The 15,926-nt window shown below is 54.4% G+C and overlaps 1 protein-coding gene across 6 annotated transcripts in view; it reads right to left on the bottom strand.

The window, feature by feature from the left end:
• Positions 1-1,141: 1,141 nt before the first annotated feature.
• The window catches only part of dph1 (diphthamide biosynthesis 1), a 104,911-nt gene continuing 90,126 nt past the window's right edge, over positions 1,142-15,926 (bottom strand). For 3 of the 6 annotated variants that reach the window (XM_069184154.1, XM_069184149.1, XM_069184151.1), the window contains 3 exons: positions 9,091-9,169; positions 3,258-3,392; positions 1,142-2,141 (listed from right to left, as the gene is read on the bottom strand). In XM_069184154.1, coding sequence (XP_069040255.1) covers positions 2,028-2,141; positions 3,258-3,392; positions 9,091-9,169 — 328 coding nt within the window. In that variant the 3' untranslated portion in view covers positions 1,142-2,027. The remainder of the gene's footprint in view (positions 2,142-3,257; positions 3,393-9,090; positions 9,170-15,926) is intronic. The other 3 variants (XM_069184150.1, XM_069184153.1, XM_069184152.1) reach the window with 3 other exon arrangements.

Genomic DNA, 15,926 nt, shown 5'->3' with positions numbered 1-15,926 from the left:
AGAACTTGTTAACTTCGCCTCAGAGGTGCAAACCTAATGCTAACAATATTTTTAAATGAACGGTAATTTGCGTTGGAGTTTCTTGACAAAAGCTGTTATACTGATCAAGCGCGGGCTCAGAGCATGGCTGTCACTTACCGGATACTCCACACGGAGGTGCTCCAGTCCTGCCATCCGTTTTCTAACCGGCTGTCCCACTTCAGGCTCGCGGGAGAGCCGGAGCCTATCCCGGCAAGCAACGGGTACAAGACAGGACACACCCTGGACGGGACGTCTGTCCATCGCAGGACGGAAAGACGCAAACACACACCACCAGGGCCGAGTGTTACAGAAACTAATTACCCTTCGGAGTGTGGGAGGAGACGTGTGTTTGAATCGTTAAATATATTGGCGGTGTGAAAATATCCATTGAGGCTCATTATGAAGAGTAGTGTCTCAGCTTGTAGGTAGATGTGACAACAGTATAATACCCCCAATGCGCTAAATAACCTTATCTATACCTGTTTCCGAGACAGAGACAGAAACCGTGATGAGACGGCGATCTGCAGGCTTTTGTAGTTACTTGGGTTTTTAATGCCACTCTGTATGGTTCTACTATGCACGCCCCTCTCTGTTAGGGAACAGCTAAAGCCCACCAGTGCCTTGTCACCCCCAAAACACCCTCAGTTCTTCAGAGCCCCTTCAGCCACCCTGCCGACAGCGAGCACGGCCCAGACTCCCCAGGAACGCGCCCCCTCAAGCCCAGGAGCATGCTGCGGTTTATCTGCCATGGAAGAAGAACCAGGTGCTGCCCGGTCCAGCCTCTGGGATCCCTGATGGAATGAGGGTGCAATATCCCAGGATCTGTCCGCTCCGGGGGAAGCCTCGCATGGTCCGTCCCTCGCCGATGACCTTTCTGGGCCTGCGCGTGCACTCGAGTTTTCGAGACGGGCACTGGAGGAGGGCAGTGCCGTTCGACCGCGAGCGCTGGTCTTGGTCCCGGTCGCCGCGGTGACCAGCGCCTGGCAGCCCGGAGGAGACCGACCCAGAGCTGAGCTGGTGCCACGCTCTGCCCCTCCTGCTGGGAGACCGCTGCCCTCAGCCATGGGCCACAGGTTTCCTTCTCACAGGGACGAAAATACACTGACCCAAAAGCAACGCGACCTTTTCATCAGCCACTTTTAATCGCTTCAAGCAAAAAAGGAGGCTAAGCAGGACTTTTTTTCTCAGAAACCAAAGAATGGCACTTAAAAAAAATGCAGACTCAAACGGACCCCTTTTGTACTGACAGAGATATTTTAGTCCAGGCAGCAGCTTTCGTTCGGAGCTATTAGGTTTGAAAGATTGCAATCTGTCAAATGTAAATCCTTCCCACAAACCAAACACCCAGAAAGGCCCCGAACTCTGCGGTGGGGGGAGCAGACTGCTGCTCTTATCTCGTTTGAAAATGCTGCTCTGGAATTCATTTTCCTCCTTAAGTATCTGCCGTTACTCACTTCAAAGTCGGAGGGAAGTAAACAAAGAGAAGTCTAGATCTGCAGCCTCTTGCAGCCCTGCGGCCAGGCACAGACGGAGGCACAATGCCTTGGCCTGTGTGTTGCAATAAATAAGTTTCGCACAATGCGCTCTGCTTAGGTCAAGCAAAAAGATGGGTAGGTTTCACCACCTCATCAAGACAGCTATGAAAAAACATCCCAGTCTACACAGAATAACAAAAATGGCTTATTCAACGGTTCTGAAACCAAAAGTCCACAATTCTTTGGAATTATAAGAATTTATCGTTATAATTATAAGGTCTTTTCTGTCCACTCTGCCCAGTGTTGGCGTTTTTTTAAGAACGGCTCACAATTAGCAGCCAAGTCATTCTTAGCACCTGACTGGCCAGTGAGGCACATGGAGCGGGAGTTCCCAGCATTCCATTGGCTGGAGATGGGGACTCAACAGAGGCCTATCCTTACTCCTCATCGGTTGGAATCATTTTTATAAAGTGGGTGTGGCCCAGGCCCTCATTGGCCAGACTATAGTGGGCTGGGATATGCGATGGCTTCTTATTGGCTGGCTTCGGTAGACGGCTGTGTCGTTTCTTCCTGGCGCCCACAGGTGCTGCACCCCTCTGATTTTCCACACCCCTCTGTCGGCGGAGCGTCAGGCTGCCTGCTCTTCTGCGGAAAGAAAGGCAGTGATTGGTGGGAGGAGACTCATGGGAGTCAAGGCTCCAGCGATAATTAATTCTGGAGTCTGGCAATCAATTAGCACCTTTTTTCAGAAAAAGGGGAGAGACAAGAGATATCAGGGAACTACTGTGTAGCAGCCAGGCATGAAAGAGTGAGCACAGTGTCAGAGGACACCTGTAGCCATAGAGGAAGTTCTGAGCCAGAAGAGCAAAGATGCAACCAGGTAAAAGGCCTCAGTCATCTCAGCCATACAAAAACAGCAGTGCAGAGAATAGTCTGTGTCCCTTTTTGCTGCTACAAGTCTTTGTCTTATGAATGAGATTCTCTGAGATAGTGGACTTCAGTTCTCTGGCTTGGCAGTTTGAAACAGCAAAAAGTGCCAGCAGCCATATCACTCTGCAACTCCCAGCTGGCAGCCCACTGGAGCTCAGCAGGTGTGAGCCTGGTCAGTACCTGGATGGGAGACCTCCTGGGAAAAACTAAGGTTGCTGCTGGAAGAGGTGTTAGTGAGCAGGGGGCGCTCACCCTGCAGTCCATGTGGGTCCTAATGCCCCAGTATAGTGACGGGGACACTAGACTGTAAACAGACGCCGTCCTTCGGATGAGATGTAAAACCAAGGTCCTGACTCTCTGTGGTCATTAAAAATCCCAGGGCGTTTCTTGAAAAGAGTAGGGGTGTAACCCCGGCGTCCTGGCCAAAATTTCCCATTGGCCCTTACCAATCATGGCCTCCTAATAATCCCCATCTCTGAACTGGCTTCATCACTCTGCTCTCCTCCCCACTGATAGCTGATGTGTGGTGAGCGTTCTGGCGCACTATGGCTGCTGTTGCATCATCCAGGTGGGGCTGCACATTATGCACACTTATTATTAAGAAGTGCTGCCATAGCAGATGGGCTGGCGATTTTGAGCCTGCAGTAACACCCTTCCAACACTAGGTGCCGCTGCAGGCCCACGCTCACGCACACTCACACAGGACTGAACTGTACAGTCCCTGGACCAGCCCTGGATGAATCCAATCCAGGGGTCTGGCCTGCTTCCTTTTAGGCAGGCCCACGCATCCTTACAGGAATCCGCCTGCTTGCCCCTGGAGCTCTCTCTGACCTGGGCGGGTTTCAGGGCCGGGCGTGGCGGCCGATTGGCTGGATGGTTGACGGCCCAGGGTCCCAGGCTGTGATTGGAGTAGAAGTCCATAGGATAGGTCTGCTGCCACTCCACCTCCTGCAGAGCCACTGCAGCCTGGGAGCGAGAGAGAGGAGGGAAAGGAAGAGAGGAGCCAGGGGAAAGAGAGAGGGAAAGATTGGGGAAAAAAGAAACAGGGAAAAGCCGTGGGGATTTGAGGGCGAGAGTCGTGTTTCAGTGCCGGCGCAGACATTCCCGTCACTTAATTCTCTGAGATTTGGAAAAGCAAACAGCCCCGTTTTCATTAAAACTACAGACAGCTTCGCAGGGGCAGATAATTCTCCGCTGGGGCTGTGTAATAAGCAACGCAAGATGTTAAACTCTTAATCTCTTCTGTAAAAGCGACGAAAGAACTTTCCCAAATCAGTTAATCCCAGAGAAGAGGAATGTTACAAACTGATTGGCGCATAATACTAAAAAACGAGTTTTAATCCTTTAGCCGATTCCAAAAATGCCCTTGCCAGCTGCTGGAGAAATTACACCTCATTAATGACATAATGCAACGCACACAGACGCACGCCAGTGTGTGCATTAAATACAGCAGCTCTCTGTGCGATGTGAGGCAGAGGAAGGATCTGCCCAAGCAGATTTCAGTCCCGTTTTTCCAAGAGCAGAATCTCCGTACTGCAGGACGAGCTGTATCCTGAACGCAGATTTATCACGCTTGATTGGCTGATGATGGGACTGATTGGCTGAGCTCTCTGGGGCTCTGCTGAATGGGACATGCATGCTGTTAGTCAGTGGCAGGTCCCCAGAGAGGACAGACACTCCTGCCATTCCACGCTTTAATGACAGTAATTTCAAAGCTGTAACCTCTAACAAAAGAGAGGCAGCAAAAAAAAAAAAATCGATTACACGACGAAAGCTATCATTCTTGTAAAGAGCTCCCCGGAGAAATCTCACCATTCTTCCTGAGCCTTTTCATTTTATTTCACCGATTTCTTCTGATTTCTTTCTCGATGGTGCTAATAAAAATCAAGCGCAGGTCTCTGAAAGTGGTAAACAAAGCTCCCACTCTGTGCCTGTAGGTTTCGCCTCAGAACAGCTTTCTTGCATAGCAAATAGCACCCCCTGGTGTCCGGATTCAGCAGTTGCAGTTTGTGAAATTTTGCTTATTCTCCTTGTGCCATCAGATTTCACTACATAAAGGGGTGATGCGGTGGCTATGGGGCTCAGGATCTGCGCCTGTGGCTGGAAGGTTGCTGGTTCAAATCCTGCAGCCAGCAGAGGAATCCTACTCCGTTGGGCCCCTGAGCAAGGCCCTTCACCCCAACTGCTCCAGGGGCGCTGTATAAATGGCTGACCCTGCGCTCTGACCCCCAGCTTCTCTCCCTGTCTGTGTGTCTCATGGAGAGCAAGCTGGAGTATGTGAAAAGACAAATCCCTAATACAAGAAATTGTATGTGGCCAGGAAAGTGATCTTATCTTAACTGCTAGCAGTAACGAAGCACTTTAATGAATGTAAGGCTTTTACAGTTCACAGGGGGAGCCCTATCTATTAATCTATACAGCTGCACAAATAAACATATCAATCTATCGAACACGGATGTACCGATACATTCGGTCGGCACCACTGGGAATCTAGACTGTTTTATCTAATCACCCGGGCCAGAGAGTATTGATTCTCGGAAATACTCCTGGAAAGCTGGAATGAAGCAAATAAGATCATTGCCAGGCTCCCACCCTTCCTGTCGGTGGGACTCAGGGCTGATCGGAACCAGTTGAGCGTCTCCCTGTGTGGGTGGGAGAGTCCTGGAAATGCCTGTGCTGTAACCGGCAGACTGCAGGCTCCCAGTGCAGCACCAGTGAGTCGCCCGGCGGCCCTGGCTAGACTTTCAGCGGCTGTGCGAGACTGACCGAGTGTCACCGGTCAGCAAAGTCCCTCTGTGGGCGAGACGGCCGGCCGGCGCCGGCGGTCTGGCCAGAGCAGTCCCTCGCAGGCCTCAAGCTGGGTCAGAGGTCCCAGCGGCAGCCCCAGAGGGCCTCGTGGGTCACGCAGGGTCTGCTGCAGATGCTGGCGCAGAAGGCCAGCGTCTCTACCGAGAAGCGCAGAAAAACTGGACAACATTCCCTTTCCTGCTGGGAAGCTGGGGAGTTTGTCCCCAGCACTGTAACGGAACTGCTGAGACACGAGGTGTCCACGCTGCAGCACGATGCCCACCGCCACACTAAAAACTAAAAAGAGCCCGCGGACGGTCAGTGCCAGGCGATGGCATTTAATCCTCACTTGGTGCAGTCCGGGGCCCTGTGCTCAATCTCCCCCCAGTCTTGTCGGAGCTCTGAAACACTAAGCCCGACGGAGATTAAACCAGGGACAAGCGCAGCCAAATTTCCTCATTACAAAAACATCCAGCAAACATGGAAATGCTCATCTTCGTTAAATGTTCAGGGGGCTTAATCTGTAAATCCCCCCCTGGTTCCTAACTCACACGTGCTCCGCTCTGCCTGCGTCTCACTCGGACTCCTCTCTCCTCCCCCCCTCCTCACGCCGTCCTGGACTCGTCCCAGACTCGTCCCCAGTCTGCTTCAGGAGGGACGCTCAGTGTTTCGGGAAGTAGAAATTTCACATGGGACGCTCTGGAAATAAGCCGGTAGCCCCTTCCTCTCTCTCTCTCTCTCTGACGGCAGGAGGGGTGGGGGGATCCAAGGACAGATTTGGGGGGAGGTGGGGCGATAAATAAAGGAGGGTGCAATGCTGGCAAAAAGAAATGAGGGTGCCGTTGCCACGGAAACCGGATGACACGTACCAGGGCTGTGGTGGAAGAGGAGGGGGAGGGGGGGTCAGTTTTGCTGGATTTGCCCCCCCGCCTCGCTAACTTGCACTAGTTTGGGTGGGAAGTGGGAGTGGGAAGAGGCGGTTGGGGGGGTGGGAAGCTGGGATGGAGAGAGAGGGGTAGGATCCCACCCCTTCCCTGTTCGTCCGCGGGCTCGGACACGACTCTGCTGGCCGGTCCAAGGCCAACGTCCTGTCAGCGGGGACAGCCCTGTCCTCAGTCAGTGCCTCTGTACTCACAGGCGTGTGTGTGTGTGTGTGTGTGTGTGTGTGTGTGCGCGCGCACGCATCTCTCCCTCTCTCCATCCTCTCTCCTGCCTGCGATTCGCCTTCGCCTACTTGAAACACTGCACTTGTCTCACTGCAGATTGAAGGAGCTCATCTCCACCCTGGAAATTGTCTGTTGACACGCAGTATTCCCAGAAGGAAGCCTATCAGTATTGCACAGAATATTGAGTTTACATCTAAATACTCCGTGGCTGCTGTCTGCTAGTTCTTATCAGAGAGGGGAGAGAGTCACTCCGAACAGCAGGAGCGGGGCTGGATGTGGACAGAGCAGCAAGCTCTGGAGCACTGGGATAAAGGAGGCAGAATGTTAGGATATATATAAAGAAGTGCAGAATATTTTAAATCAACAGATGTTCCATTAACATTGGGCAACAAATCAGTAAGACCTCATTTAGCATACTGCATACAGTTTCGGTCACCATGCTATAGAGGAGAGCCACCAGATTCGTTCTGGGGCTCAGGGGAATGTCCCACACTGACAGGCTGGAGGACAGATGTTGAACAGAGAGGACAGGAGAGGACAAGAGACCTGATCCAAGTATTCAAAATCTCCAAGCAAAGTCAAATTCCAGCTCAACAAACAGTGAAGAATGAACCAGGTCACACTGGCGGAAACTACCGGGAAGTACGTTTAAAACCAAGAGCTCTTCTTCATCAAGACGGCTGTGGGGGTAGGGGGCACGCTGCCCATCCACACTGGTGAAGCCGATACCCTGGTTTCTTCCAACAAGCTGCTGGGAGAGATCTCGGGATCAATGAGCTACCTGCTGCCAAGCCAGCTGGATGGGCCAAATGGTTCGTCTCGTTTGTAACTGAGATGTTCTCGTGTCCCAGCACCAGAGGAGCCCAGAGGTCAGGTCGCTCCGCCTGAGAATGATACTCTCTCTACAGGGCAGAGCGTGTGGGGCTATGAGCTGTCACACAGGTGCACACTCGCACCTCTCTCACAGATCCCCTTTGACAATAAGCTACTCACGTGTCCAACACAGTTCCACAGTTCGTTTTTGATCATTTGATCTGGAAAGTCAGATCAGACTTATCAGTCCTGCATGCCAGGACCATAAAATTAAAACACTCTTTGCCAGAGAGCGTGTGTGCCCTAGAGCTCATAGTGCCTTTTTGACAAGAAGACTACTTGTTTCCATCACACTGCAAAACACGGGTGAAACAGTGTGGCTCTGGGCTCCTCAGACAGGTAAGGAGTTCTCTGGTCTGCTGCTGTTGCAATGCCCGGCTGTCACCAGCAGGGGGAGCTGGTCCCCTTTACAGCTCAGCTCGGCAGCGATGTACCTGCTGCTAGGAGAGACGGGGAAGAGCTGCTGTCTCATTATACATTAATAAGGGCACATGATTTAATATCTATTTTTATACTATTTCAAGCTTTTACATGCTACGGAAAATGCACTGTGTGTTCCTGCTCAGGCTCATTATAGTCAATCTCCCCTGTCAAACTGGAGGAGTGGGAGAGTTATGCTTCACATTTTATATCTCACTGTAGTGCAGCGCATTGCTGCGATAAAAATGCCTCACACTTCTTTTGTAAAAGCTTTTCGGGTGCTATACAGGTGTTCTGAAGAAGAGCATTGTTTACGCCTAGTGCTGGCAGAATCGCGAAGAAGGAATAACTGATAGCAAGCTGTCCCTGAGGTAATGGCTATAGACTGTATCTCCTCCAGGCTCCACTTTTCCCCTGCTTCTCTCCCAGTGCCTCAGCTCTAACCACTAACCCATACTGCCTCTCTCCCAGTGCCTCAGCTCTAACCACTAGCCCACACTGCCTCTCTCCCAGTGCCTCAGCTCTAACCACTAGCCCACACTGCCTCTCTCCCACTGCCTCAGCTCTAACCACTAGCCCACACTGCCTCTCTCCCATTGCCTCAGCTCTAACCACTAGCCCACACTGCCTCTCTCCCAGTTTACATTAAGCTGATGTTGATAACCATTCAAACTTATTCATGGGCACAGCTCCTGTGCTTCTTGCTGCTGGTTATGCAATTTTCACCCCCCCGCCCCCCCTGCTAAAACTCCCGCTGCCTCCCTCTGTCTCCGCACTCCAGATAATTACCATCCGCCGCTCCAAAACAAATGGCAAAAATAAGTCCAGTAAACACACATCCTCCCTCTTCCAAGACAGCGCATTAGCAGTGGTGCTGGAGCGTGTGCGCGCCGTGCTCGTTACCTGCCAGACTTTCATGGATAACCGCTCTCTGCCTGCGCCTCCCTCTATCGCCTGGTGTGTGTTTACACTACTTAATTACACCTGAGATAACGAAGGCCGATCCATACCGGACAGCGGGGGACGGGATGAGTTCCAGGCTCAAATTCCATTATCCGGGCTTTTAAAACCGTGGGTTCTCTGCATCTGGACCACAAGCATCCATTACATTCCCCTCTGGACGCTGCCTGGGAAGAGCCGGCTTTAACCCCTTCCTCCCCTGTCCCTTCTCGATCAACACAACCGGGGCGGACAAGGGTCCTGTCAGCGAAACATCGCCATGGGGCACGCACAGAAGGCAAAGTGCCACCCGCCAGGCGTGCAGCGGGCTCAGACGTGCGGCGGCCTGCTGCAGCACGCAGGGCCTCACACAGACGCTCACAGCGAGACCGAGGCGCCGTGAGCAACGCCGGGCAGCGGTCTGGCGTCTGACGCGCGCGGCCGCGATGAGCAGGCGGCGGGCCGGAGGGCAGTCGTACCTCGTACGGTGAGAGCAGGGGCCGGGAGAAGGCAGAGCCCCAGTCGATGGACAGGCGAGGACATGCAATCTGCACCCACCTGGGAAGACACAGAGGACAGGGCGGTTTGTGCTACTGTCCATAAAGGAGCCCTCTGGCTGTTACTGTCGGCTGGGGCTGTTTTGGAGGCCTTCCTGATACTGCAAAGAAGCCTCCGGGGATCTGGATCTGAGAGACAGGGGAGGGGGAGCGGCGGAGGAGGGAGGAGAGACAGGAGGAAGACAGGGAGGCGGACGGAGGGAGATGGAGCAGGAGACAGAGACAGATCAAGGGCTGCACACCGGGCTTCCACGGGTGAGGAACAGGGCAGAGGTGCGGCATTCGAGCCCTGGAGGCCTGTACCCCACTGGAACCCCCCAACTGTGGCCAGCTCGCTCACACTGGACAGGCCTGTACCCCACTGGAACCCCCCCACACTGCGGCCGGCTCGCTCACACAGGACACCAAGAGCAAAGGGGACACGTTGCCCCTCCTGCACCCCAAACCTCCACCCCCTCCCTGCAGCCTGTGTGAGAGCCCGCCCCGATTCTCCAGGGTGGGGTCCCCCTGGAGCTGGCCTAGATAGGAAGATGGGAATCCGCAGGCAGGCAGACAGGAGCAGAGAGAGGCGAGATGCGCTGCTGTCGGCTGTAACCAGCTGGCAGAGACCCCCCAACACGCCCGCACGGTCTGACAATCGATAAGCCCCCCCTCCCCATCCAATAACAGACTCCTTTCCTTCCCCTGGGGGGGCTCATCGTGTTCCCCCTCATTTCCACGCCCCGCAGCCGGTGTCACGTCCCTGACGAGGAAGGGGAGGGGGAGACTTGGGGTCTCCCTCCGGCCCCATTCCACCCAAAGCACAAAACAGACAACGGACACGAAACCAGAAAAATTCCACGGATTTTTTTCGGATTTCAAGCTCCCACTGGCTTTTGTCTCTTCCTTCGGTGCAGAATTCCGGGACTCCGGCGCGGGCTCCTGGGGTCAGCCTGGGTCAGCCAATTAGCTGGGAGGAAACGTGAACCGAGACGTGGATGCATCCTCAGCGCTGCGCTCGAACCCCAGCCCCCGGGGCTGCGAGACGAGACAGGGGCGGCGAGATCGCGCTGTGCCTCCGAAAGGCTCGCTCGGTATGCTAAGTGACGTCTGCAATAACAGAGCGCGGAGCTTTAATTTGTTTAGAATGAAAGTGGTTACAGCTAATATCACAGACACAGAATCCATCTCCTTAGGCACTGAAAACAGAGGATGATTAATGTTTTTTTTTGCGTCAGTAATCTGAGTGTTTTTACTACAGGAGAGACAGAAGCGGTACCCCTTCTGTCGTCTGATCTTGACAGATCACTTCATCTAGAAGTGGGGCTTCTGGTTTAAGAGATTTTAGGCGAGAACTTCGAGGACAATCAAAGCGCTTCTGTTAAGAGTCCACCAGCTGCTGGACCTGCTGGTGGTGCTCTTTCCACTGGGCAAAAATTTGCTGGACATTTGCTTTGCTGTAGGAGGTCAAATTCGAAGCTTTGTGGAGGCTGAACACAGGAGAATAGGGTTTAACAAAGAAACATCTAAAGTTACAGCAATGTAGATTAATTAAATAATTGAGATCCGATATGGAAGGAAAGGCCAGTATCTGGAATCCCTGGATTAGTGGCAGGAATATGATACAAGAACAGGGCTGGAATGCAAAAATACACTCATATGTGACCAGGGTACAGTGCTATTTTAGTAGATATAACCCCCTCAGCTCCACGCGGGAGATAAGACTTTCATGACGAGACCTGCCTCGCCTGAGCCGAGCCCCCACGCTCTCCTGCAGACGCCACCGGGGCGCGTGTGCGAAAGGGTCAGGGAGAGACTCCAGCCCCGCTGCACGTCGCGCTCTCCGCGGGGAGCTGCTCGCTGAGCTGGTCCCCGACGGCGCAGTGCTGCTGGCCTGACCGCTCTCCGCTCAGACAGCACCGTCCCAGGAGTCACGCCCCCTCCGCGCTGCCGGGAGAATAACGAGCACCGAGCTCTCGTGCCCTGCCCCGCGCGCCATCGCCTCAAACCCGCTGCGTACCTGCAAGGTTCTGAACAAACAGCTGATACATGAGCAGAGCTCAAGGCTGCACCAAATTACATGTTATGTGTTGCCTATATGTTAAACAGAGAGATAAGATCACTTTATTGGCCATATACAATTTCTTGCATTAAGAATTTGTCTTTTCGCATACCCCAACTTGCTCTCCATGAGACACACAGACCGGGAGAGAGAAGCTGGGGGTCAGAGCGCAGGGTCAGCCATTGTACAGCACTCCTGGAGCAGTTGGGGTGAAGGGCCTGGCTCAGGTGCCCAACGGAGTAGGATTTCTCTGCCGGCTGTGGGATTTGAACCGACAACCTTCCAGCCACAGGCGCAGATCCTGAGCCACAGAGCCACTGCTCCGCCCAGATGGCATTTATCCTTCGGAAAAATGCGAGTCCTACAGTAGCTCTGGTCCATCGCCAGCCTCCTCCCTGCCAGAGCAGCGGCTCTTTGGTTCATGCGACAGGAGGTACCCAGTGCCCTGAGCCAAACACTCTCAAATCTCCGTTTCACAGAACACAGACTCAGGCCTCCTGAGCAAACATTCGACACACAACAGCTCCCGGCTCTTAAGCAGCAGGAAATGTGGCGCCGGACACATTCGTCCAGCGCAGTGACCCTGGGGGTCAGGCGGCCGGTCCCTCGGCTTCCTCATCTCCAGTCCCCTCACACTCCGGCCGCCAACTGCCCCACTCTGCCCCGGCCTCGCTGACCGCGCCCCGCGGCCCTGAGCCGCCTCCATCGATCGGTTTGGCACTTTTAATATCCTGTCCTGCCCTGCCGCTGTGTCTCATGTCCAGCGCGATGCAGCCTCTCATTTGTATCTGTCGCCCTGCAGGGCGCCTGGCAATTCAGCCCCGACAGCTGGTCTCTGCTGTCTCGCCAGCGGCCGGGATCAGACCAAGGCAGCCCCGCGGGCGAGCTGTGGCCTGGGTTCAAACCCCACGCAGCCTGGTAGGGAGCTCGTATTTCCCACGGGAGTGGTGACTTCATAACCCCGGTGGGGCTAAACGCGTTTAAACTCCCAGTCAAACAGCGGCTCTGCAATGCCAACGGACAAACGTGTTCTCCTTTGGCTGGGCCTGCAGGGTGGCGTTCCCCAGCTGGGGGCGTCCTTTCAGCTGAGCTCCGTCTTGCCTGGGGGGGTCTGGCATCTGCTCGGTGTGCGACGCCCCCTGTGCCTGACAGAGAGCGGCTGCATGCTCCCTGGGGTGTCGGAGGTGCCTTGGGGCGGGGGGCTCAGTGCCCACAAGGGCAGTGGTACAGGAGGAAGGCCTGTCATGCCCTGCGCTGCGCTGGCATGAGGGTCGCCTGGCAAGCACAGCTAACGATGCCAGGCCGGGAGCGATGCTCTCTCAGGATCCCAATTGCCTGTAATTCTGACAGATAAGGCTTCTGGGAGTCTCGGGAAGCCCAGCGAGGCAGTTCAGGGGTCATACCGAACGGCGCCCCGAAACCCGCAGGATCTCCATCGTAGACCCCCGGTTCGCCTCTCGACAAGCTGGCTGATGGGCTTGGCCCCCAGGACTCCAGCCAGTGTGGTTCGCTGTCGGAGCACCAACACTTCAACGCAAAACAAGCCCTGCATGTAATATACCCAGCTCAGACACGTGCAAGCCCGGGTCTCCCACTCAGCTGCTCCGCTCTGCTTTATTTCGGGTCCGGCAGTTCTGAATTGATCGAGCTCTGACCCGTACCTCTCTAACCCTCCCCTCCTCTACCTCCTCTTCTCCGGCACGGATCGACAAATATTCCGCCTCCTCAGGCTTACACATCACCCCGCTCCTGCTCTCTGCCCATTAATCCTTTTCTTAAAACATTCTTAACACTTTCTCTGAAGTTTGCTTTCCTCTTGCGCGACAGGCGGTGAAGAAGGAGAATCTCCCATCACGACCTCCTGCTCCATCGCCCCCCCTCCCGATTCTGCGCTGGCGGCTCACAGAGCAGGAATGTGGGAAAGGAGGCCAGGCTGGGCGGGAAATGGACACCCCGAAGCCAGAAGGCACCCCCTGAGGAGAAAGGCTCAGCTCTCCTCTAGCTCCGCACACACCCTGCTCTAAAACTAGCAGGGCGATTCTCAAAGCCCTTCGCTCCAGAGGTACATTTAAAGGAAGTGATTTTTAAGCATGTTAAGTATCAGTTTAACCGGCCCCTAGCAATCTGAGGCTCGTGGTGCTTTAGGACGCCTGGGGGCTCTGGACTGCACCCCTGCAAGACAAGGAGACCTGGGTTCTAACACATCTCAGTCCTTATGCCTGCGGCTCTCCAGGCAGCACCGCGACTAATCAGCCAGCCAGCGAGCCATGCAGACGCTAGGGTCACCTACAGCGCCATCGTCGTGGGGACAGCACGCTGCGTCTGCGACACTCCCCTCACCCCCCCTCTGACACACCCTGCCCACAATGCACCTCACCGGCACCAGGCCGGCGCTGGGGCAGGGCAGACAGGAAACCAGCGGAGAGCGGAGCCGCAGACGCGCGCCAGGCTGCGCGGAGCTCTTCTGCACTGGCCTAGGAGCACGCGCTCGGCGCAGCAGACCGTGGCTGCAGACACGCAGCCGGCTGGCCAAGCTGTCCTGTCGGGGGGCGCTGAACCACCCCCTGCCTGTGCCTTTGCTGGCCGGGCGGAGGCACCTGTCGTTACCCAGCCTGCACCTGGCTGACGCCAGCCAATCACACCCCTCCGTCCCGCGTCGGCACTCCTGCAGCCCGGAGGCTCCTCCCTGCAGTCGAGCCGGCGCTCTCCGCTCCGGCCCGACGCCTGACCCCGCGCCAGGGAGGCCTCTCCCATCTGCCGCCCCTTAAAACCACGGATGAGGATCAGGATCAGGTACAGGGCAGGGCAGGGATCCACTTCACTTCTTATTAAAAAAAAAGGACACGGTTTTAAAGCGCGGCACGAGACTGGATTAGGTGGTTAATGGTGTTGTTGTCATTGAACTACAACTTTTTACAAGGCTCCTCTTCCCGATCAAGGGGGTGAGGGAGAAGCAGACCTTCCCAGCCAACCCTGCGCAGCTGGGGAAGAGACAGCTGGTGACGTAGGGGCAGGGGGACGCCTGCAGCACCTGTCTCCGAGCGACGAGGGGCACTACGCGGGGTCAGAAAGGCGATCGGCTCCTCTGGCCCGCGGGCACACAGCCCCGGAGATCCCAAATTGGTGAAAGAAATAAGCGGCAAACGTTACAAGGCACAGGGAAAAAGTGCTGAGCTGTGCTTGAACTGTAAGTTATAAATACAAATAACAGTCCATTGCAGAAGCACAATGGTCCTCTGTGACTCTGGACCCCCTCTGTGGCGGAGGACTGATTTCCCTGCTTCATTTCAAAGCCTTACTGTATATTCCCTTTCATTCTCTGAGATCTCCAACAGCTGATCTTTTGATAGGCCCTAAAATTTAATTTAAAACCTGCTGGGGGCTTTCTAACTGATACGCGCTCCGTCTGCGGACTGTAATTCGAGTTAATATCAGGACCGCCAGCGGCTGGGCTTCATCGCTGCAATCAGCTTTGAAGACAAGCTGGCTGGCGGACAGAGCCGATGGGGAACAGATACAGTGTGACTGCAGTGGGGTCCACTGTACCTACCATCACACCTGTACTGGACACCGGCAGTGGGCACCCACACTGCACTGGACAGGACCCCAGCATGATACTCTAGTTCAACCCCCGACATACTACTGACACGCCGTGTCTCAGGTTTCGTTAGGATCTTCCACAATGCACAATAAGGCAATAATGAGAACTGCTGGATTGGGCTGGATAAGAGAGGAATTCGATTTGCTTGGTTTGCTTGGTAGACGGGCTGTTGTAACACAAAACACTAATGGAGGCTTCGAGTAAACTTGCAGTTCCTGATGGTGTCTGAGACTTTGGCACTGCAATCTGCCAGTTGGTTTACCATGACCTGCCTGTGCCTCAGCGAACATCTGCTATGGGCTCACAGAGCACTGCAAGATTTGATGACCACAATGATCTCAGGAAGGCTTTGTCAGGGGATCTTGCCAATATCTATACTTCCTTAGGGTAAACAGCATTATCATTGAGATCGCAACCCCAGGCTGTATAAACTGTCCCTGGGTCTCCAGCTTAGAGATCAGGCAGACTGCGGGTTAAACTGTTAATACACCCCTATCCTCCTCTTTCTCCTCCTCCTCTTCTCTCTCCTCTGCAACCTTCCCGCCCTCCCCGCCCCTTCTCTCTCTGATTAATTAGTGCCTTCGTTAACGCGATCTCACCCCGCAGGCAGTGTGGAGTCTGCCAGGCGCCTGAAATAACTGCCCCTGCTAAAGCGCGGTACAGCGCAGTACCAGCAGGGGGCGTAGTAGGCCGCCGTGCCGGTCAGAATTGCCTTGTGGGCCTGCCAGGGGGTTTTCAAAGCAGTCGGTCTTTGGCCAGTGTTGTTATGGGAGAAGTGAGAGACAGAATTCACCAGCGTTTGGACACTGAAAGGTTCACTTGTTCACATACAGGGCTTTAATATTTTATGCCGTTTAATCGCATTTCACTTGTTACAACCTGTGGCAGGTGTGAGGGGAACCTTGAGAAGTTTATTTCAGGCCGCCACATTGGGGGACAGTGGGTTTTAATGAGGCGGGGAGTTATGTCACTGTAAGGCTGGGTGCAGCACATCATCTTTCCTTCTGATGAATTCTGTGGTCTCGAAGGAGATTTAATGACTGAAACTCTGCACAGGGTACATGCAGCAGCACTTGTACTGTTCTGCATGTCAGGATAAAAATATTCACCAAGGCT

The sequence above is a fragment of the Lepisosteus oculatus genome, chromosome 26 (genome assembly GCF_040954835.1).
Source record: "Lepisosteus oculatus isolate fLepOcu1 chromosome 26, fLepOcu1.hap2, whole genome shotgun sequence".
Lineage (NCBI taxonomy): Eukaryota > Metazoa > Chordata > Actinopteri > Semionotiformes > Lepisosteidae > Lepisosteus > Lepisosteus oculatus.
This window is presented reverse-complemented; position numbering and strand designations above follow the sequence as displayed.